Source organism: Plectropomus leopardus, chromosome 1 (assembly GCF_026936395.1).
Source record: "Plectropomus leopardus strain MGB_pleo_1.0 chromosome 1, ASM2693639v1, whole genome shotgun sequence".
NCBI lineage: Eukaryota > Metazoa > Chordata > Actinopteri > Perciformes > Serranidae > Plectropomus > Plectropomus leopardus.
Window position 1 is genome coordinate 24,911,056 of NC_142176.1, and position 24,469 is coordinate 24,935,524.

The window sequence follows — 24,469 nt, forward strand, 5'->3', positions numbered from 1 at the left end:
AATGCTGCTGTGCCACTGTACCAATCCCACACACAAACACACACACATACACACAAACATTATCCTCCTGGCTCTCTCTCTCTGATCCTCTGAGGTAGAGTTGACGTCATCCGTGGCCTCACACAAAATCAGCCCATCCAAAACAGACCCTCTCCTAATGGTGCCTACAGTCCTCAAATATTTACCTCAAGGCAAGGCCACACAATACCACACACACACACACACAGACACACACGCACACACACAGACACACACACACACACACACACACACATACAACCACAGGAACTCTGCTTCTCCATACACATGGCCCCCACTCTCACCTATATACACACCAGGTTTGCATACATGATCAGTCACTGGCTTAACTGGTAGTGGGGTAAATGTGAAAAAGGGTTGATTCAACATTTTTTTTACACTTTACATTAATTTGGCAGACATTTTCATTCAAATAAATTTACATCTGGGAAACAAGAACATTTTACAGTGATCATTAAATCATTTAATGGCTGCTTTTCCACCTGAGCTTCAGCCACCAACTACATTTGTCAGCTTTTGCAGCACACAAATGTACACAAATAATGCTCTGTGATCCCAGTTTAGTTGGAACATGTAGCTTCCATGGCATTGTAACAAGTTAGAAAACAAGTTGGCTCTCCGTTTCTGGTTAGTGTACTAGATCAGTGGTCAGACAGAAAATCAGTATGTTACAATAACATATTTCCCAATACAGACATTTGCTATTTATACTTCCTTTATACAATGTCGGTGTTCATTGTCTCATCTTTGCCTTTTACAAAACCCAATGAAAACAAAAAGCACCTCATGATGTAAGAACAAAAAACAGTATATGATAGATTTAAAATTTATGCAACATATATTTGGCCAATTTGTTATACATGTTCATAAACAGAATCAGTGCTGCAATTCTACTGTATTGAAAGAATATTGTGATAGCACAATGTCATGATTTAGCCTTTGACTACTAGCCATACACTGAATGGAGCTCATGAGAGTGTGTTTGTCCATTTGCTGGACATGAAACCGGACAGACGACCATCATCCATCACCTGGTTAGAAAAGGTTTCCGCTCCTGAGGTTAGACCTTTCTGTTTTAATGCTTGCAGACAGGGAACATTTGGCAAGGTGTAATTTGAGATGACCTCATCACAGCAAGCTTGAGGTTACAAGGTCAGCAGGCCTTATCGTTCAGCAGCAGGCCCTGTTTCTGCTCCACACTGACCCCCACTACTCCCTGACTCTGCCACACACATCCATACACACCCATACACACACACACACACACACACACGCTGAAACACAAATGTATCTGTGTTCCCACGGTTGCAGCAGGGCTATGGGTTGATGTATGGCAGCTTGTAAAGCAGGGCTGTCAGTCAGCTTTAACAGCCTATCACAGAGATCCAACAGGACCACAGCCGTGCGTGTAGGCTCGGGCCACTGACCGACTCAGCAGCACTCCATAAAAGCAGCTCCACACACACACACACACACACACACACGCACACACACACACACACACACACACACAATGAGTCAGCCAAGTACTGCAAAACAACAGAGAAAGACCGCTTTGATCTACGCGGACAGATACTCAAGATGCTTCAAAATGCTCTCACATGTGTGTGCACATGAACATAAAAGCTAACACTGTCCATCTTTCTCACACAATCACAGGCTTATACACACAACTCTGAACAACTCTGACACCTGTGGAGCTGCTCAGTGTGGGAGCTCGTCCAAAGCCTGCTATCAGTCCAACGCTGAGAACACATGTTCCTTATTGAGTGGAAGTCAAACAGCATCTGATCGCTCCTCAGCCAGCGTCAGTCTGTCTGAGGCTCTGCTGTGTGGAAATTACTGTGCTCTCCTCAGGCAAACCGACAGGTGGACAACAAGCAGCTCGCAAAAAGCCCATCTGGCCTGGACTGAACACACAGTGCTATCTTACACACAGGACAGTGAGGACATAGGTAATAAGATCTTATGATCCTAAAATGATCCACGATCCACACAGAGTCACACACTTTTTCCTATTGTCACAGCATTCATTGATCTGCAGTGGACTGGATTTGAGTCATATTGGATTGGAGATCAAAGATGACACAAGATTATTTCAGTTACAAAAACATGTATTGTAAAAGACTGGCCAGACTGCTGATGACTGTCACAGATTTAGTCATGAAATTTAACAACAGCACAGAGTAATGGGCCTATATAAGGATAGGTTTTCAGACTGGTATTATAATCAGTTTGGAGTTCAAATGGTTTCATTTCAAACGGCTTAGTGCAGTATTAATGTTAACAATACGTATGTATTGGTTTCACTGGACAATGAAGTATTTATTTTTTTCAATCTGTTCTATGAGATTTCAAAGAGCGCCTTTGATTTCCACTGAAATAAACAGTTAAATACTCCTTATATGTAAACCAAAAAATATCTAAATTGTAGGGGCAACCTCTAGCTCCCCTGGTAAAGTGTTCGTCCCATAGAGGCTGATGCTTCTGCAGTGGCCTGGGTTTGATTCCAACCTGCAGCACTTTGCTGCATGTCATCCCCCCTCACTTCCCCACCTTTCTTACCTTAGCTGTCTTATCAATAACAACTAAAGTGCTTGCCAGAAAATTACTTTGGTAGAAGTTAAAGTCACCAATAAGACTATTACCTGAGTAACAGTCTAAAAATATCTAATCTTTACTGTACTTAAACATCAAAAGTAATTTTATTATATTAAATGTACTTTGTTATTGTAAGTAAAAGTGCAACCAAATTCTAATAATAAAACAAGAAATCAGTAAGAATTTTGAGAAGGATTATTATTAGTTTATTTCTTCTTGACGTATGCCACCTTAAAAATGGAGCATACATTACCCTTAAGGAAAAACAAGGTTTTTTTTCAACTTCAAGGTTTTGAAAAACAAAATCTAGTTTTTCCTTCCTTCTCAATACTTCATTCGTCTGTCCATCCCCTCTTCTTTTCCTCCCTTCCTTCCCTGTCTTTTAGTAAGTCACAAAGATGCTCAGAGGATATGTAGTGGAGTAAAAGTATGGGCCATTTCAAGCATTGCTGAGAAAGTAACGGTGATCATAATGTCATATCGCTACTAAATATACTGCGGAATCTGCACATTTTTGGGTAGGGATGTCCTGATTGGCTGGCTACATTTCTGCATTCATATGATTATATATTAAATTGAAAACAAAAGAGGCAATGCATATTTAACATATTTTAATTAGGGCCATAGTAGCTACCACGAAAGACACTGAGGTCATGTCTCACACTGAAATACGTTTGTGTCCATGTTTGTCCAAAATAAATAAGTGAAGGCTTATGAGTGTCAGTGGTATTTCTCTGTTCTAAATTTTGTCTATTCCATTTTTTATGCTCTCAAAGATATTTTGGAGTTGTACAAACTATTGTTTTATCTACATGTCCACAGTATTTTATTTTTTTATTTGTGTTAAGCAACCTGGGAGGAGTTTACATTCTAATAAAAAAAACCTCAATATGGTAGTACTTTTATGAGCTGATTATATTATTTTTAGTAATATTTTTAGGCTAACAAACTTATAATTTTGCACATTTTATTCATTGCATTGTGAAATACCAACATTGGGAAATGAAATTTGCGGGCAGTACAATTGCAAAGTTAACTGAATAAATAAATCTGGAAAAGTCCAAGTAACTAAAAATATTTTAGAAACATGTTTTGATTTCTGGTAAAAAATTTGTGAAAGTAGTCATGGTTGCTTGGTAGGCAGGCTTCAGTTTTCCTCAAATCCTGGCTCCTGCCCCAATTTTCATGTATGACTACATACTACAGTATATAAAATAGCATATAAAGATAACAAGTAGACATAAGCACACTTAGGTGAGGTAATAAGTCTGGCACGAACACATTTGTGTCAACTGAGTGTAACCTTGACAGATAAATATTCATTAGTGAACTGCTAAGCTACCTGACCTGTGACCCACTCACTTCCTCTCCTGCGAGGGTATCAGGGAGCAGAGCTGCAGGCGGATATCAAGCCTAATAAAGAATTCTCTCTTCTTTACCCATCTCCTCTTTGGGTCTTTTCTGTTTGATGTGTAGCTTGTTTGCATTTGAAGTGGTTTTCAAAAAAGACATGCATGCAGTAGCAGAGAGGGGAAGTCACACAAAAAGGCCTCCCTACACATCACAGGAATAATAAGTGTTGATTGTAAAAGCACTTTTAATTAATCAGCTAAGCTTGTTCCTGTTACTATAGGAACCAGCTCAAAGGTGGCATCTTCATCTTCAAAAAAACTACAGCTATTGTTTTTCTTGTTAATATTACAGACAATCAGACAAAGAAGTTGGCATGAGATTGGTATATTTTGTTGGTTATTTGTCTGTGCTGTCACAGGTCAGCTAGCAATGTACAAAGCATAATTTTATTTTTCCTCATGGACATAAATATTTTAGGCAACACAAAGGAGACTAAAATGACCACTGTATCATGATCATTTAATTGCCCTCTTTTATAGCTGCAGGCTTTGTGCTTCTATATATCAGTCCACCAATAGATCTGCAAAAGTATGAAATCCGTAATGTGCAAATGCTGATTGATGTTAAGCAGCTGATACCTCCAGGAACTCAAACATACCACTCTTATCCTCAACAAACTCTTACAGGCTTACACAACAGAGATAACATTCAGCTGTGTCTCTCTGACCTAAAGGCACGGCAGGCAGTAGGAATGACTTATGTTGTTTTAGAGGAAATACAGATCTGTGCCAAAGCACAATGGCCCTGACAGCCTCCACAATTAGTCATGCACACACACAAACATTACTCATATACACACACAAACAGAAGGATGTCCTCTCCCTCCATAGTTTATGTATGGGTTTAGTGGCTGCATGGCTTCAGTCTATATTAGTGACCTTTTTCTTGCTCTCTCATATGATACTATCAGTATTAATGTACCGACTGGCCAGTCGAATCGCTGTCTCCCAACTGGAAAAGTCACTGATGACATTGGACAGAGGTTAGGAGACAGGCGGAGACAGAGTGAAACAGGAGACTGCAGCAGCAAGTGATCAAATAAATAAATATAAACATGACAGTGAGAGAAAGACACTGGGTGGATGTAAAGAGGGGTGAACCCAAGGGTAGGAAACACCTAAATAAACAGGGGAGAAGCGTGAAGTGATAGAAAAAAAACATGAATACCTTTTTTATCATTTAAAAGGAGTAAATGAGAGAATAAGGAATGTGTGCGTGCGTGCGTGCGTGCGTGCGTGCATGCGTGCGTGCGTGTGTGCGTGCGTGTACATGCGCGTGTGTGTGTGTGCATGCGTGTGTGTATGGATGTGTTTGCTTTTGTTGAGGTACACAGTAATGTCTCAAGAGAAGAATAATTAGTCATGCTGTGACACATGCTCAAAGTCATGCAAAGATAAACACACATCTATTTCAGTATACAACATACTTACACATACATGCATCTATGCACACACATGCATCTATACACACACACACACTCCCTTTCTGCCCTGGCCGTAGTTCGTCACAGACTGCTGTAACCTATAAGAATTAAAATACAGAGATCTGATAACAGGCTGACTGAGATATTCACACAGTCATGTGGCCTCACAGCTCACCTTTACTAATTATAATTTATCATTTTAATTTAGATAGATAGATTTTACCCTGTTTATTAGAAAGTAGGACACTCTGTCTATAAACAGTATTTATGCATGAATATGCACACATAACAAGATGCCCTTGGCTCTTGATGGAACTACAAGTATTTAAATGTAAAGAAATTACACAATAATATAATATAAACCACTCTACTGATAGAAGGCAGATAGGTAACAGGACTGATTTAAGATATAGCCTATAGCACAACAAACCTCTTGGAGGGTTAAAACAACAGAAACAACAACACATTTGGTCTTTGCAAACGCAAATGATGTATGCATTTATTTTTGCATTTACAGCTGGGAAGTGAGATCCGATCAAAAGTTGATGCTCATGATGCATGTGAACATGCATTTTGATCTCAGGTGTGAACAGACAGACAGAGCTGCCCCCCTGTGATTGGATCACCCAAATGGTATGCTAATACCAGGAGCCTCAGTCTTAAAAAACTCCCATTGACTTCACTGTGTCCTACTGCCTGCTTTGATGTGTGCTGGTTTGTCTGATTCAAACATGGCGACCTTGAACTTTGTGAGGAAAAGACCAGCAACCAGAGAGAGAGAGAAAGTTAAAAAAGCGAGGCTGATGTGTGGAGAGGAAGATCAAGAGTTATCGCCTGAGTGACCTGAGGCAATGTGACAGGACTTGTCATCACCTTCACAAACAAAGAGCAAGACTCGGAGTCAGAGCAGGAGAGGAAAAGGTGATGCACGGACATCAAAACCAAAAATCATCTGCTTTGTGTGCGCAAGGCAAAGCAGTGCATGTGCTCTTCTGCATGTGTTTATGTGGCGGAGATACTTCTCTTTTCCAATGTGAGAGGCCAAGTGCTGGTCATATGGTTTTGTTCAGAAGACCCCCACCAGAATGGACACATCCTCACTCTTCCATGCCCCCTTCTGAGGTGTGAGATCATGTCTGCACCCGGGATGTTGCCAGCAGAACAGAGAAGCATGCACAAACCAACGTGTGTGTCTATGTGTGCGTGTGAGTGTGCATATATATGTTAGCGTGTGTGTGAAGCAGATGGGAGGAAAGAAAGAAATTAGAGAGGGGTAAAAGGAGAGTAGCGACAGAAAGTCTGCAAGAGCATGTGTGTGTGTCTGTGTGTGTGTGTGTGTGTGTGTGTGTGTGTGTGTGTGTGTGTGTGTGCGTGTGTGTGTTGGACTGAGGGGGCTGTGAGGGGTTAGGGGGAGGCAGAAGGGAGAGGAGAGGGGGAGTAGTGCGGTTAGGCATCCAGAGTCAGTGAACATTTTTCTGGCAGGCCCTCTCTATGCTCCTGGCTGCTTGCCCGGCTCTGAAGCAAACTTAAACAAACTCCTGTTGCAGCCATCTGCTGGGCCCGCGGGATAAATCACAGCACTGCTCCGCTCTGTACTACTCAGCCGCACCACTATCAGGTTACTGTGTTAGTGGCCTCACACACACACACTTACACACGCTCACTCACTCTTAGGCATGCAGGCACACATTAGAGTCTCTCTCTCGTCCACACACACACAGACACACACACCGAACTACGCGTCAGCCTGGAGCCAGGGCCTGCCATGGGGCTCACACCACCAGGAGAGGCCAGCAACATGTGGCCCCGCTAATACCACAGGGAAAGATGAAGAGGAGGGGGGAAAGGAGAGAGAAAAAGAGGGGAGGAAGGGGGAAAAGAAGGAGGGGTGGTGTGGAGAAAGAAAGAGGACTGAGGTGATGGGGGAGAGATGGACAGAAGACAGAGCTAGTGAGAAGAAGAAAGAGAAAAAATGAGAGAAAGGAGAAGACCTCTGACACCTTACTCTAGCCAAGTGCTATTTTTATAACCCCCTGTAGAAGAGAAGAACATATAAACATCGAGAACCCCTCTGCCTCTGTGGACTTTCATAACAACTTAAGTATTTTATAACATGGAGCAAACACTGACTTTTAATATCTCGCTCTTCTCTAGGATCTAACCTAAAACTCTTGTTCCTACAACACCATACTATTATCTGTAAAGTCAGTAACTGTTGAGCTGAACCACAAGGAGCTTGGTGATCATTTGTAACAGGTTAAATCTCCTCTGGTGGCTCACCACGCTGGCTCCTTCACTGTGGCCTTGAGGCTGTGCTCCGCACATTAACCGTGACTAGCCCGCCGGTCCACATTGCACACAACTCTTGACCATGTGGGAAATGCCACTGACCAAGTTGGCAGGTCATATGTTAGCATACTGCTAGCCTCATAGTCTTGGATCAGGTTCGGCATGCTTTCAATAAGTCACAGACATAATCAGCAGTGGTAAACAGCCGCATGAAATCTATATTAATAACATTTCGGCAGCGCAAATGGCATACTTGAAAGGGACAGCGGGCAAAAAGTAACAAATAAATAATGGCAGGCCTTAGGGAAGTATCTGTGGTATCTATCTGTCATACAGATGGAGAAACTGTATCGGTTTGTGTCTGACTCATAGGATGGTCATGTCAGTGTGGGACACTCTCACCCATGGAAACTATTTACAAAGTCCCTGTAACTCCTAACTATGTCTGTGTGTTTGCGTGTGCTTATGCATTTGAGTTTGTGTTTATGTGTGTGTCCACTCATGGATTGGCCGATGAGAGCATTTCTTTTGAGATTTATGCCACCTGGATAATGTTTGAGTAATCTTTCTTTGTTTGCATGATGCTCTGAATAACTGACTGAATCACAACCCACAGTACAGCTTTATTAAATGTTAACCTCTAGTATGCCATTTACACACAGAGACAACTCTAAAGAGTCCAGTGTATGAAAGCGGTTAGTGTATTTTTTAAGTGCAGTGATGGAAGAAGCACTAGATCCTTTTCTCACGTAGTGAGAGTAGTACCTAATGCAGAGAAATCTTTTTTAAAAAAAACCACACACACACTCAAAAAAAACACAAAAAAAATTCAAAAGGAAGAAGAAAAAACACACTCAAAACAACTCAAAACTGTTAAAAATAATAATAATAATAATAATAACCCCAAGACAAAAAAATATTGAAAATAAACTAGAAAAAACTGTTTAAAACAAAATCAGTCCAAATTATTTTTTTAAAAAAGAAGACAAAAACATAAAAAACAAAATCATATAAAAATGAAAAAAAAAAAAACCCAAACTCAATATAAAAAATTGCAGCCGTACCTGTATTAACTGTTGGGTAATTTAATTATTCACAAAACATCAGATTTTCTAAAGAGTTCCGATGATTTTTAGGCAAAAAATTAAATTTGAAAGGTAAACATCATCAGATAAATGTAGTAAAGCAAAAAAATACAATATTTCCATCTGAAATGTAGTTGAGTAGAAGTATGAAGTAGCATGAAAAGAAAATACTCAAATAAGGTGCAAGAAATTCATACTAAAGTACAGTACTTGAGTAAATGTATTTAGTTACAGTTCACCACTGCATGAGTGCCACCATAATGTGGCTTTTTCAACATAAAGATCTACTTTTATCACACAGTAAAGAGAGCCCAGTAAATGTGTCAGGGCTACCGTATATTGTCTGTGAACTGCATTCTTCCATCACAGTCTCTAGCCTCGTTGGAGGCTCACTCCAAAACTCCCTCTCTGTCTCCTTCTTCCCAGCTGTCCTGGAGCTGGCAGGACAAGCTGAGTATGTGAGAGACCAGGTGGCTGGACGGCATGTGTGGGGGTGGGGGACGAGAGGGGGTCAGGGCCAGGAGTTGGGGATGCTGATGGAAGGAGGGAGTAATCCAAGGAGGGAATGTCTTCTTCAGCCAAAATAAGCTCCCAGAAGATCACCAGTAATGCTAATCATTATCTCTCCTCTGGTTGGCTGACAGAAAGAGGGTGAAGCTATCTAGCTGCTGGCTGGTTGGAGCCGATGGTTGTCTGCTGAGTAGGGGGCAAGAGGTTGTGGAATATATTTAGTCCACTACAGGAGGGGCTATTTTGGCTCCAGCTGACATCTCCAGTTGTCCTGACAGCAGGGTGAGAGTGTGTCCCCCTTCTTTTAACCCATTAGTAATATCCGCAGAAAAGAGGGTGCACAAGAAAGCAAGAGGAGGATGCAAAGCAAAGGGAAACAAAGTGGGAAGTGAGGAGGAAGACCCTGAGAACGAAGAATCACATTCACACAGACCTTCTGCAGCACTTGGGAGGTCTACAAGAGCAAGACTAATGAGCACACTTAATAGCAATGAATAATATCCAGCCAGCTAAGAGCATAAGTTACATGTTAAAAGTCTGGCAAGGAAATAGGTCTGCTATTAGCTACTGTGCTACCACACACTCCAGCTGTGACCAGGTGCAGAGCCACACACACACATGCACAGCTGTGGCACAATCCAGCTGCATTTGCCAGCAAGAGAGCAAACACCTGCCAGTGCTCCCAACCACCTGGCAGACACACATGTACAAACACACACGCTTGCAGCTGCTCTGTATGTAAATTATGATCAACGACTACATACTGTATGTGTGTATGCTAGTGCAAGTAAGTGAATGTATGCATTTATACGTGACTGTGGGTGAGTGTGCGTATGGCCAGAGGGCAGCTGGCAGAGACAGCTGAGCTATCGTTACATTATACTCTGTCCTCTATAATTACCACAGTCAAACCAGGTTTACTAGTGTAAAAAACAGACTCCAGGGCAGTACAGCACGGCGGTCTTTACAGCATCACCAGTCTTCTGTATTGGCCTCTTGCCATGCCATGCCAGGCTCCAGTAAGGCAACAACAAGAATTTACTACAAAGCAGATTTACAGCTTAGAAAACTGCTAAGAAAACCTAGCAAACCTCAATGTGTAAGCATGTGCACCAGCCAAAAAATATCTTTGCTCATAAAAAGTTAATTGATAGACTTTGAAACTAAAGAAAATATAAAAGTTGCTGTATCTTCTCATGTTGACATGAGGCTGACTCCGAAAGAAGTTACATTGCAGAAAAAGGTCTACAAAAAGACACAAACAACTCTTCTCATTTTCAACAATTACTTTTACGCAAAAGTATCAGTACATACTGCTCATGTCACTTCTTCATATGTGCATGTTTATGGCAATTTCTTTCTTAATTTTTCATGTAAAACATATCAGTGCTGTCAGGCAAAAATCTCCTAGCTCCAAAATAGCTATTTTTCAGGAATTAGAAAAAATGCTCTGTTTTTAAAAGGATACAAAGGAGATAGGAGGTTTAGTCACAAGCTTTTTTAAATGCACTTTATTGGTTGAGAAATGTTAAAACACATAGATGTAGAGGGGCACTCAGCCATGATTTTAAATTTTTCTTCTGTGTTCTTGTTGTTGTTGTTTTCTAACTATTTTCCGGTGTACTGTTCTTCTATTTTTTTCTTTTGTGTTGTGTTTTAAAACATTTTTTTGTGTGTGTTTTGTGATTTTAAGTGTACAGCACTTTGTAACATTGGTTTTGATAAATAATATAAATAAACTTTATTATTATTGTTATTATTTAAAGTTCACACACAGTTTACATGACAGTTTCTCCAATCTGGACAATCTCATACACATATTTTGGTGCCAAACGGACACCCATAAAAACACTGAAAAAAACAGTTCACAGCAGGGTCTCTCTGTTCCCCTTTCACCATGTCCATTTAAGTGTAATTGGACCTTTATTTTAACGAAGGCATGATTAGGAAACACAATTAATGATAGTTAATCAAAGATATGTGTTTCCTGACATCAATCTTTGAATCTGTCACCCGAACGTTGTATTTCTACAGTTTATGTCACCATAATCGCCAGGATGGACAAAATAATTGCTGCCATGATAATGTTTACAATGTGTAAAATCCTGTGGCAGTATAATATAAACACTTGTAAAAAAAACTGTACTGAGATGTAGCACAAAAGAAGCCTTCAAATGTATGAGTTTCTCACTCAAAATTCACTTCCCGGATGCATTTCATTATCTCACTCATTATCACTGCATAAATCACAAGAGCAAACTATTCGCCAGCATTATACTAAAGTGACTTTTTGAAGTCAAAAAGCTAAACAGGTGTGTGAGAATCCAATACAGCCCCCATCTCTCCAAAATGACTTATGACCTTTGCTGACCCTGTCCCTGAGAGCTGAGCTAATATCGATATCCCCTCTCTGCCTGGCTCCACAGGGTTAAAAGGTCAGCATGCCTTCATCTGTCAGCAACAAACTAGCATGGAAGTCTGCACCCAGACCCCAAACCCCAACTTCCTCCTCAAGGCCCCTGCCTCTCCCAATGACATCAACACCTTTTGCTTAAAGAAACAAAAACCAACCTAAAAGCAGCAGTGCCACACTCTATTCTCTGACAGTCTGAGTGTAATGAGCCACCACAGTCATTCACTCTTTGCACTCAATGACATTCCTCTTTGTAACAACACAGGATGTGAGGAAACTTCTCACACTGCTTGATTCAATCATTCTCTCCTTCACTCTTTGGCACTCTCCTGCTTCCTTTTGAAAACTGTCTGTCGGCAAATTTTAACATTAAAGTACCTGTTATGATCCTATTTGGCTTATTTTGATCCATTTAGACTGCCGACCACAGAGATGACAAATTATCTGCACAGAGACTCCTAATCTAATAAAAGTTTGTCTCCTGGAGTATGCCTGTTGCATTGTAATCTAACAGATTATCACCTGCATGCCAGTGTCGTCAGTCTCTCTCAGATTATTGCTGTTTGTCTCTCTGCATTTCCTGCACTGAAATCAAGCTATGTAAAAATGCAGATTCCAGCCATGTGAAAAAGACTGATATATATTAGTTAGCTAACAACTGCTGAATGTTTAGCTGTGAGTGAAATTTGACTAAGTCTGTGACTGATGTACGTCTAAATGTCCACAAACAAACTCTACTTTCACTAATTCACACAAAAATTAGATTGAATGCTTGAAGAGGTTTGCTTACATTTAGTATTTTCTTTTTTTTTTTTTTCCGTGGATGGTTGTGGTGTCTTCAGTAGTAAAGCACCAGAGGGTTCAAGGAATGGATCAAACCAAGGGACAGAGGGGGGAGGACAGTGAGTTGATAAAGTTTTTTGACAGGACAGCTCCCACTGCAATAAGATCGCTGTCTTTATCATGGATTTTTAATTCATGGAGGTTTTATATTTGCAAAACTTCCCTAGAGCACAGAAACGGTATTTTCAGTTTTGTGACATCATCCCAATGTAAAGTGTAGGCGAAGGGCTGAACAAGACCGAGCAGGAGAAACACTAACAGACCTAATCACAATGTTAGTTTGCAATAACATAACTTTCAGGTGGAAAAACTCTGCATCACATATATGAAATGAAATGGCACTGAGCAAACACTGCCTCAAAAAAGGCCCACCAAAAAAGATCAATATCAGTGAAAGCCTATTATATTTAGAATACTTTCACTGCTTCACTATGCTGTCAGACAGCCGTTGCCTGTGGGGAAATTATGCCGTTATCTCACCACCAGACTCCATTGACAAAAACAGTCATTTTACTTTGGGAACACAGGAGTTGCTGGTCTCCATGGCAGTATTTGGTTGCCAGCAGAAACAAAAGATCGGTTGAACCACTGTGCTCAACTTTTATATCGTTAAACGTTAAAAGTTACGGCTGAAAAATAACAAAAGAAATAAAAAAGTTTGCTGATTTCACATATCTCCATCCACAATTTAAAACAATTGCTAGTTGTCTACCGTTGTCACAGTGATTTGGTCTATACAAAGAAAAGCAGAAAGCAGACACTAATGTGTTGGGCAAGCTGTTTTAATTTAAATGAATTAACAGCACCTTGTTTTTATAATACATTTGTGTGCTTGATATCATGCATTGAATTACCCAGGCTACTAATTTGTCCAAGTGACCAACCACAATACTGTGACAAATAAAATAAATCACTTCCAGTCAAAAAAGCATGTTCCTTAAACACCACCATTACAGCTAAAAGTCTGAAAAAATGTTTTATGAATTGCTAAACCATGACAATTCAACATTTGTAAAACTACTGCTGATCCAAGGCAATATTGATTCAATGTAGTCTGTAGGACTGGCAGGTTCAGGGAAACCGATGTGCCGTAGGCAGAAGTGGATTAGGCATTTGGGGATTTGCTCTGCGTCAGCAACTTTGATTGGAATGAATGGATGTCATCTTGGAGCCCCATATTGAGTTGCATTAACACAACGATGACGCATATGCATAGTGGGCATGCATGGGTACTGTATGTGCTGTATGCCAGCTGTGAAAGGGGATAACTGTATCAGAGATCAAAGGATTCCCCTTTTCAATATGTTACATACTGCGACATGGAGCTCAAACTGAAATTACAAAGACCATGAGGGTCAGGACCTGCAGTGTCACACACGAGCCTGGACACACATTCAGCTGGCCAGGTTCATCAGACAGCTGTGGGATGTTGTCAAACTAGTTCTGTGGGAGGCCTGGACTATATAGGTAGGTTTTTGCAGGGCAAAGACATAAAAATGGGAGACAAAGAATGAAACACTGGAGCACCTCCATCTCATCTGCTCCATACAGGATTTGATCTCTCCATTCAGATATGGGCAAGAATGCAGCGCGGAGGGACGCTAGCGGGAAGAGGGTGATTAAAGCTTTGAGCCCTAAATCAAAACCCACCTCCAGCAGCTTTGAAATTAAGCCCCTCAAATACCAGAGGATTCCCTGTGAAACGCAAGGCTGTCTGTCAGCCTGCACTGCTAGGAGAAGAGCGAGGCACAGCTGCAGGAACTTTACAGGATATGTGCAAAACGAAGGGTTTTGGCTAAACACACACTCATACACACAGGCACGCACAATAACAGCTCGCACCATATGTTCGGACCACACCACTTCGCATGCCTCAAATTAACACAGTTTTAATAGAATTCCCTCTCTGTGTAAACCCGGCTCCGTGGCCAGCATGCTGTAATATTTCCTTCAATGATGAATTAATGAGAATGGGAATCCTTTTTTTCTGTTTTCCTCTAGCTGTAATTTAAATCCCATTAACCTTCTCACCTTCTCTCAGCCTCCCACTCTTCCTTTTCTCCTCTTCTTCTTTTTCCGATAATTCACTCTGGGTAATCTTTCTCTCCCTTTTCAACTTCACATCCAGATTTGATGTGTAATTTTGCCCTCACTCCTTCTTTCACTACACTATAAATCTTCCGTGGCGACACTGTCAAGATGCCGGCATGTTTTTCCTGTGACAGCAAATACCTCCTTTACAGGATATGGGCCGTGCAGCGAGAACACAGCAGATCTTTTACACCAGACACACATGAACACACAAATCTGCACACACGCACACATACAAAGGAGCAGCATATCAACAGTGGGCCACACAATGCTAACACAAACAACCCAATCTTTTACACACACAGTCACTGAATGATTGAACTCTGTCATTGAAACCTGTCTCCTCTCTTGTAACAGGTCAACAATAATCATCTACTCAAAACAGTCCCTCAACAGACCACCATACAAAAATAAACATCTGTGCGTGTAAACAGACACACATACGTGTGTGTGTGTGTGTGTGTGTGTGTGTGTGTGTGTGTGTGGGTGGGTGTGTGTGAAAAGGAGAGGCTAAATATGTTTGTGTGTTCTATATCTACGCATAATTATGTAGTATTTACCTCCGCAAGGCTTGACTAATGATTGATTTATTTGCTTTGTTAGTCCCACACAAGCTTGTACAGGCTAAAGACACTGTTGACTATAGGGAGACTGTGGATTTAGCTATACGCTTCAGTTACAAACATCTATATCAAAGGCATGTGATCAATCCCAATCCTTACAACAACAAGGTAATGCAGCGCTGGTATATAACCAATTTACTTAGGGCTTAAGCACTGCAGCGTTCAATCATTTTTTTCACCATGTTTTTGTTCTTGCTTTTCTCATTTTTCTGTGTCTACATTTCTTACTTTTTTGCATTTAAGTTTTTTTAAAGGGATATCCATAGTAAATGTCTCCATGAAATACTCGAATGCAAGCCCAACAATAGTGCTCATAAGTGTTCATCTTTCTGCTATGCCCTTTGCACTTCCAACCTGTGCAATTGTGCAACCAGTGCAAACCTGCACTGCACTACACTGATATCCCCCCCTATCCACACTCCAAACACTGTCAATATAGACTCTGACGCTTACTTTCCATTGTGCTTCTGCACTTTAATATTTATTCTGACATTTTTCTAATACTACATCTATCCATCTTCTTAATATGCTACTTCCACTACATTGCGCCTTGTACCATAGCATACCTCGGTCTACTACTGCACACTATAAAAATGTATAGTATATTGATCTTTTATTTATTATATGTGATTTTATTTGACCTCTCATGCATGCAACTTTTACCCTTGTTCTGCTGCAACCCTTGAATTTCCCCTCTGGGGATCAATAAAGGATAATCTTATCTTATTTCTTATCTTAAATTGTGCCTGATCAAGGCCTAGTCCACAGGTATAGACACAGGTATTTTTTAACAACATAGCTTGTTTTGTTTTTTGTCCACATGCAAACTGTGTTTTGGATCACCAAAAACGAGCGATATACCTGTTTTAAGGTAAACTGTAATATGAAAGTTGACGGTTAATACCATGTATATTTGCTTAACTACAATTTTAAAAAAAAATTAAAGTCAACTGTCTCCCCTGTAGTTTAGTCATTTTCAAAAGGGAGACTTTTTGCACATATATCAGTTAAAAATGGTAACTTTCAGTTTTAGTAATAAAATGTTTGTTCATCCAAATAATCTAACCCTTCTGTTTTTATTTTTTAAGGGTCATTCTGACTGATAACATTAGAATTCTGTAATATTAAATTCACTAATCTCAAATTGTTGGAAACCAATTCATAACAAACCTTATTTAAGATTACATCCAGGGTAAAGATTTTGGGAAACTCCATTTTATGTGTTGCTATGTAGACGGAGGAAAACAGAGATTTTGGCTCGTGACAGTTAAGGTCAGAGTGGTGTAGTTATCTCCTCTGTGTGGCATCACACAATGAGGCAACAGTTTGTGCAGTGGCAGAAGTGGTCAGAAAAACACTGGCTCTAAAATTGCTAACGGGACTTTTTCCATGTTTACACATAAGTGTACAGTTACATTATACTATGCACTATACTGAGGAATAGAGGTGTCAGGGTGCACTACAAAGGTCACTCACTGCTACAAGTCACTCTGGTGATAGCTTTTTTCAGACTGCTGATTGGCCAACATCATAACTCTCTTCTTCCTCTTCTGTGCATGGCTTTCAGGTTCCACATATAATAATAACAGATCTTATTTATAATGACATTTACATTTGAAACAAATCTCAAAGTACTTATATCACCCCCTGTGGGTTTGAAACGCTCCCAGCTGCTCTTCAGTGGTGTATGTGCATTTTTATTTGGACACTGTTCCTTTTTTTTAATACATTGATGAGAATTTTTTTGAGAACAAAAACCTATTTTTATAAAAAAAAAATCCCTTTGTCCGTGTGGATTAGGCCGAAGACATGTAGCAGATGATAACACCTCCAGCTTCTGAGAATGGCTTCTTGGCGCATTTTGTCAGAGAAGTCGAGCTCACAATATGCAGTTAAGAGATTGAGATTTTTATGCATCAGTATGCATAAAAACAAAATGGCATCTGCAATTAAATTTAAAGAACATCTAGAATTACTAATAATATTTATTTATTTAATATTTAGAGGTCTGAAAAACTTCCAACTCTGAACTGCCACCTTGTTTTCCTCGAAAGCAGCTTTTCTTGCTCTTCTGACCCAGTGAGCCATAGAGGATGCACGTTAATAAAAGATTTCTTCCGTCACACATCATCTCTCACTCTACCTGCACAAATATGCATTTTATCTTTAAATTCAGAGTATTCTAAAATTAATCTATCCCTTTTAAATTGTGTGAACATTAGTAAATCAATAAAAATTTAATATAAACACATATTATATTGTCTCTCATTATTTGCACTCTTCTCCTTAAAGAAAAAAAGGCATTCCACTGTTCATCTGAAACTAATATGTGGCTTGTCAGATCAAGTATTATTTTTTTCTCCCTTTTTTTAACAGTGTTTCAGAGCTGCACTACACTGGAGAGACAATAAGACAAAGAGACAATTAGTGCTGAATAGAAAAAGGAAAATTGCCCCTTGAGTGAGAGGGAAACTACTTCTATGTCACTGCATCTGTTAAGATTTCACACACCTCCAAAATGAGGCACAAGGGATTTACTGAATAAATATGGCCTTCCTTTCGTTGCTCAACGGCACTTCAAAAGAGAAAACGCATTCTCCCTTTTCAGTAAGCCACCCTGCTGCCATCTCATTAAGAGGAAAAACACAACTATGTCCATGCAACACTTTTAACCAGCACGGACACCTGTTTCACAGTGCAAGTGAAAGATCTGCTGACCAGCAGCCCCTCCGCAGACACCGGCTGGCGGTCTATACTTACACACCTGTCAAAGGTCATGTCCTGCATACTAATTAAACACACGGCGACAGAGCAGAGAACATGATAACCACCCATCACTTGTGTTTTTGTGCGTGTGTTACATTTCCTTAGGCAGATCTCATTTCATGGACTAATTCATATCTTACCAAGCAGAGAAAAACAGACAGCACAGCACCATTCATCCTTTTACACTTCACAGGCTAGGCATTCGTACGCGCTCAATAATGTTTACACCAAGCGGACAGTTAATGAGTTAAAAAACTGAGATCTCACTCTTGACATGATCAAAGATTTGATTTGTCTCTTCTTGTCTTTAAACATTAAACATGAATTTATTGCTGGAACTGTCCCTGTTCTGTGGCTGTGCATTTTGTGGCTTTGATGGAAACTGCTGTGCAACACGAAAACTAGTATAAAATTGAATTCTGTATGCAAGCATGTATTTATATTTGCACACCCCCTCCACCAGGCACACAGAGTGCTAAGGGGAACCAGATGGGCACTCCCTCCTGACAGCTCAAAACCCTGGCGATGACAGACCCTCTCAAGCATATAGCATGACACTAGAGGACAAAGCACCTGTTCCCCCACAGCGCTTTCGCACCTCCCTTTCCCCACAGAAACACACACTGGCACTTTCTCAGCCATGAGGTCACTGACTCGCTCAGGCCAAAACTGGCTGTGCCACCTGCAACCCTACAAGCCCAAATGATCATCCGAAACCCAGCCTGTCCCGACACCCCTCTCATTCCTCCCAACCTAAGATGCCTGAACTTTGGCAGACATGGAAGCTGGTCCCATAATTATACTCTATATCACGAGTGTCACCTCACATATGATTACTATGAGCTCATAGCTTGCATGTGAGAGCTCACATAATAAAGCTTGAGTTTAGAGACCACGAGAATGAGCATTCAAACACTTCTTTAAAGGACGGAGAGAAAATTAGATGGACGACTCCAGACAGCTGGTGTGAGTGTGCGACATACTGAGGTTGCAGAGTGTGAATGGCATCCGCAGATGTTTTTCACGTGTCCTGCATGGACCTTCTGTGTCTGTTTGCATGAGAGAGCTGTTCACAGAGCCGACTGGCTGTCTAAATGCTCCTCAGGTCTTCATCAACACATCAGCATCCTCATTTTCTCCCCACTGTTTCCCCGTATAACCCCACAGCCTCCAACTTCTGCTCTTTGCTTTTGGAAAAGCAACAGTTCTGCTATTGACTTCCTAACAGCAAGACAGGGATTTAATGTGTATTGTTGAGAGAGGAGTGGAAAGAAACCAAACTTTGGAGACAGAAAAGAGGGGACGATGACAGAATGATCTCTCTTCAGAGGAAGTGTGTAGATGTGCTACTCCCTGAGCTGGCCCATCTGGACCACCAATGCAAGCATTTCAGTCATCAGAATCACTTATTATGACATTAACATGCTGTGCTTTGTCATGAATATGCAATAGTGAAGCCACACCACAAGTGTACAAATTCTTTTAACACCCACCACTGCAAAATAAGCTAAATATGGGCAGATGTGGAGCCAGAATGACTGAATTACTGAGTGTGGAAAATTGACAGTCACTTTGAATCTTGCTAATCACTTTGGGGGAGATCAGCATCTTATAGCATCAGCAGGAATCAATTATCAATGACTAATTACATTGATCCTATTAATTATGTGTATAATTGCATGTGCACCAATATATTAAAGGGGAAGTTCACCCAAAAACTAGAATACCAACACATTTTCCTCTTACCTGTAGTGCTGCTTATCAAGCCAGACTGTTTTGGCCTGAGTTGCTGAGTGTTGGAGATATCGGCCTTCTCTTGAATATAATGGAACTAAATGGCAGTCTGCTTGTGTTGGTCAAAGCGCTAAAAAAATACATTCAAAAAATCAACAGCACAGAGGGAAGCATGCATCTATTCATGCAGAAGTGGCTGTGCTCATAACAGCACCAGATGTAAACATTAATGGTGTCCTCCTCAGATCAGCTGTTAGTGAGCTACCAGTAGATACACACTTTCTTTTCTGTGGTGATAGGGATGGCAGGTGTAATAAAAAAAAGATACAGTTCCCACATAGCACTATAGCTGAGAGAAAAATTATATATATTTAAGATTTTGTATACAAGTTTGGGGTTTTGGCTCATTTAAATAAAACTGATTTCACTGACATGATATGATGGGGTTTCTTGATTAAATTAAGAGTGTACTTAATTATTGCCCTGCTTACAACATGGGAATGCAGTAGTAGTATGGACTATCTTTGTGCCCCACGTCATCATGGACATTTCATCCCAAATCTAAGCTGAGAAATAAACAGATGAAAATAGATAGACAGGTCCAATTTACTCTTCGTTGGTCAGATTGTTCTGTTTTCATTATGCTAAGCTGTCGAGTTTCACTTGAAATTACATAATATTGAGATATTTATTCTACAGATAGAGACTTAATAGTGAGCTCTTTGAGCAATGAGTTGAGATTCCCATTGCATAGGCTGTCTGAGGAACTGGTAACAGAACGATATAGCTGATGTTTTGATGAGAAACTGAGCATACATTAGCAGCGTGGTTATTTCTTCTTTTTTTTTTTTTAAATCAAAATAAATACCATAATTCCAGACTTTTTTTTTAACAAACTTCCTCGAAAACACTGTTTAGGATCCTCAACATACTTAAACCAAAACAAACTGTTCAGCACTGGGTGAGACATACTCAGTCATGCTTGCTCAAATAAACACACTCACACACACACACGGACACAGCAAACACAATCCTGGCCTTGGCCGTCAGATCCCCATAGTTTTCCTCTGATTGTTTATAGAAGCAAGTTTTGATGAAAATGTTTGTCTCATCATTGTTCATCCAGGCTGTGTCGACCACCCTAAGCAAGCTTTTCAGTCTCCAGTTGTGCACACACACAGACACACACAAAGTGAGACACTACTGCTCTATTCTTCTGCAAAATGTAGAATACAGTCCACTACATGGGAAGCAGCATCAAGGCTATTAGTGCATTCCACCCCAAACATAAAATTGTCAAAAGCACAAAGAGCACTATCTGTATTGTGATGATGAAGACCACAGCAATTCCACTGTGCAAAATGTTAAAATTATCCCTTGCCATGTGACTCAGAGGTCGTATCAGGGCACACGCAGTCAGTGCTGCACTGTGGGAATGTAGTGGAGGATTAAAGGCTGATGGGAGACTGTCATTATAACCAAGCTCATGAATTCTTTTAGACAACACTGAAGACACTGTGGAAAAAGTTATAATCTTTGGTTCTTATCAAGCAGTTTGCTTACCTTGTGTCTAGACTGTGGCGAGGCTGAGTCTTTCCTGTCCCCGTCGGAGGCTCCATGTCCAACTCTATCCCTGTCTTGTTGCATGCTCTGTCCCACCTGCACCACAGCCTTACATTCCACACAGGACCCAATCACCAGCCTCCTCCCATCATCCACCAGGAGTGTGCGTGTGCTGCGAGGTGCATACAGGAAGACAGGTAGCCTGGCCACAGTAACAGCGCACAGCCTGCCTTGCCTGCGCTGCTCTTTCCTGCAGAAGAAACACACAAAAGCCTCACAGCTGTACTGGCGGGCCCAGGGGGAGCTGGGTGGCTGGGGGTTGGCACTGGATAAACTTGAGGTAGAGGGGGTGGAGGGACCCAAGCCCTTGCTCTCATGCTGGGCCCACTGAGTGTGTAAGTCATGGTAGCAGAGGTTACAAGCTGACACCAGGCCTGTGGCGTCCACTGGCTTGGCACGGGGAGCAGGAGGGTGGACAGTGAGAAATGGGAAGAAAGGCTCCCTCTCCCCACAGCGCCCAGGTGGGTTGACATGCAGCTGGTACTCTCCACCTGCACACAGCTCAGCTCCACACAGGTAACACACCACCATGGAGCTGCCGGGGCGAGAGGCCACACCCGTCTGGGAATGGGGTGGTCCAGATCCTTCAATGGCCACGGCAGCGTGGTACCTGACCAGGAAGGAGCTGACAGAGGTGATAAGGTCTTCACTAAGGCTGAGTCGATATGCACCCCAGATTTCCTCCAGGATAAAATGACACTGCGGGCAGCAGTGAACACGGCCGTTTCTCACCCCCTGGGCATTTGGTGGGCAAGGCAACATATTGATGAAAGGAAAATACATCGCACCACGGGATTTGCCGACACCTGCCTGTGCATATGCCACTCTCACATCCCCTCCACAGTCCTGACCACAGAGGAAACACGCTTCTTGGGATGCTCTAGGTTCAGTATTGCACTCTGTAGACTCTGGGGGAGATAACTGGGAAGGATGAAGAGAACTGGTGCCTTGGTTGAGGGGGACTACATACAGGCGCTGCAGAACAGGCACATCTGCAAGCTGGAAGCTCTGCCACTGCTGCATGAGGGAGGTGTGGCAGCTGCCACACACCAGAGTTGTACCGGCTGGACTGATAGGTATTGCTCCCTGGGGAGGGGAGTGAAGCCACAGGAAAGGAAAGAAGGGCTCGCCCTGTGCCCTCTCCTGTTTCTGAACACTGATTTTAAAGCGGCCATCGTGTCTGAGCCCAGTGCCACAGATATAGCAAACACACTCCTCTGAACAGGTGTCCGCAGCAGGGTGCAACTTTCTCGCTGAAAGGTCTCTGACAGGTCTAAACTGAGCCGTTGGGCCTGTTTTGCTCTCATGCATGTTCATGTCATCATCACTTGTAATGTTAATCTCATCTTCATCAGAGTTGTCAGAGTTATTCTCCCTGGGAACAGCCATGTTGGATTTAGTGGTGACAGCAGCGGTGCCAACAGATGACAGAGCAGTGCTGGGGTGATCCTCGAGCCTTCCTCGGTGCAGCAGCGATGGATGTCTGGACGAAGCACAGCTGCTGTCGGCAACACGCTGGATCTGACGAGGCTCCGCGTGTCTGACATTCCCATCCTCCAGCCATCGCCTGTTGCGCATAATGACCCCGTTGTCTTGCACAGGTGCGTCAGAGAAAGGGCTGTCATAGCATCGCTGAGGGAATCTCTCCTGGGACTTTGCCAGAGATTCTGATGATTGACAGACATTATTCATAATTTTAGCACCGCGCCTCGCCGGCAGAACACTCTCCGCTTTTGGCGATCCCTGCGCCCCATAAACACCCACCGGGTAGCGCATTGCCCGCTGTGAATCTGGGCTGTTTTTAACACTGATGACATTGTTCTTCCTGCTACTGTCTCTTGGCGATTTGCCAGACGCTCTCAGACACTTGTCTTTGCTCATGCTGGCTCTGTCGACTAAATCCATCTCCTGATCTGATATGTTGTCGTTTTCAGAAAAAGACGAGAAATCAGACTCTGCGCCCCCGTCGTAGTTCTGGCTGCTGACACTGATCCTCCTCTCCAGATCATAAGAGATGTTCCACTCCTGTGGGACCCGCCGTGAGTCGCACTGGTACGGTCGTTTCAACCAGTACATGCGCTTCTCAATGGGCGTCCTGCTCCGCTCGAAGGAGTTCCACTGCTCCGTCAGAAAGCAGTGGCACACGGCGCACACCAGCGTATGTCCATCCGGGCTCACTTCACACGCGCCCGGGGCTGGCTCCTGATTCTGTAGAAACGGAAAAAACGGAAGCCTCTCCTTTTGATATGTCACTTGTAATCTCAGTTCCTTCCCGGGTGTAACTCCGCTTCCACATATGAAACAATGAACCAATAATCCGTTCCGATCAGTCCTGGAAGTGTTGCCGGGCAATGGGCTGTCCTCACTGGGCATAGCTGCAGCCATGAGTCGGTGTTTCCGAGATAAGGGTGCCAGTTCCTTGTCACAGGGGGAGTTCATTGTGTTTAAACACCCAAACTACATGGCATCACGTCAACAGTTAGGTTATGCTCATGGCCCACACTTATCTACAGGTCAGGAAATCATACAATCACTGTTAGTCTCAGTTACTCACTGGATGATAAGATACACGAGAGTCCATTGAAACTACAGCGTGCAGCGAAGGCAGCAAACCGTTAACTGTTATCTTTCAAGGACAGGGAGAAAATCACTCAAAACTCCCACGAAACAGCACAAAAGTCCTTGCTCATGAGGTCTGAAGTCCGCATGTTTGCACTGGAAATCCACAGGTAATGTGACAGACGATCACGAGTCGCCTCTCCAGCGAACTTTCCTGCCTGCGCGCTGCAAACTTTGGCTGCTAACTCGCGTACACTGTACACAGCGCCATCCCCGATTCATGGGACCCGCTCCGACACCCCCAAAGACAACCTCCACCCCCTGCCAGCCCCCAGTAATAATTTTGCAGAGATTATGAGCACACACTCCTGCAGTAGCTGTCCATGCGTCAAAGCATGCACAGGATAGCCACGGTTTAACATGCACAGGGGCGTGTATTTAATCAGCAGACTCCCAG

The 24,469-nt window shown here is 42.1% G+C and overlaps 1 protein-coding gene across 1 annotated transcript in view; it reads right to left on the minus strand.

The window, feature by feature from the left end:
• Nucleotides 1–24,240, minus strand: part of gse1b (Gse1 coiled-coil protein b) — a 193,688-nt gene extending 169,448 nt beyond the window's left edge. Inside the window, exon 1 of the mRNA XM_042501982.2 lies at nt 21,394–24,240. Coding sequence (XP_042357916.2) covers nt 21,394–23,892 — 2,499 coding nt within the window. The 5' untranslated portion in view covers nt 23,893–24,240. The remainder of the gene's footprint in view (nt 1–21,393) is intronic.
• Nucleotides 24,241–24,469: the final 229 nt, after the last annotated feature.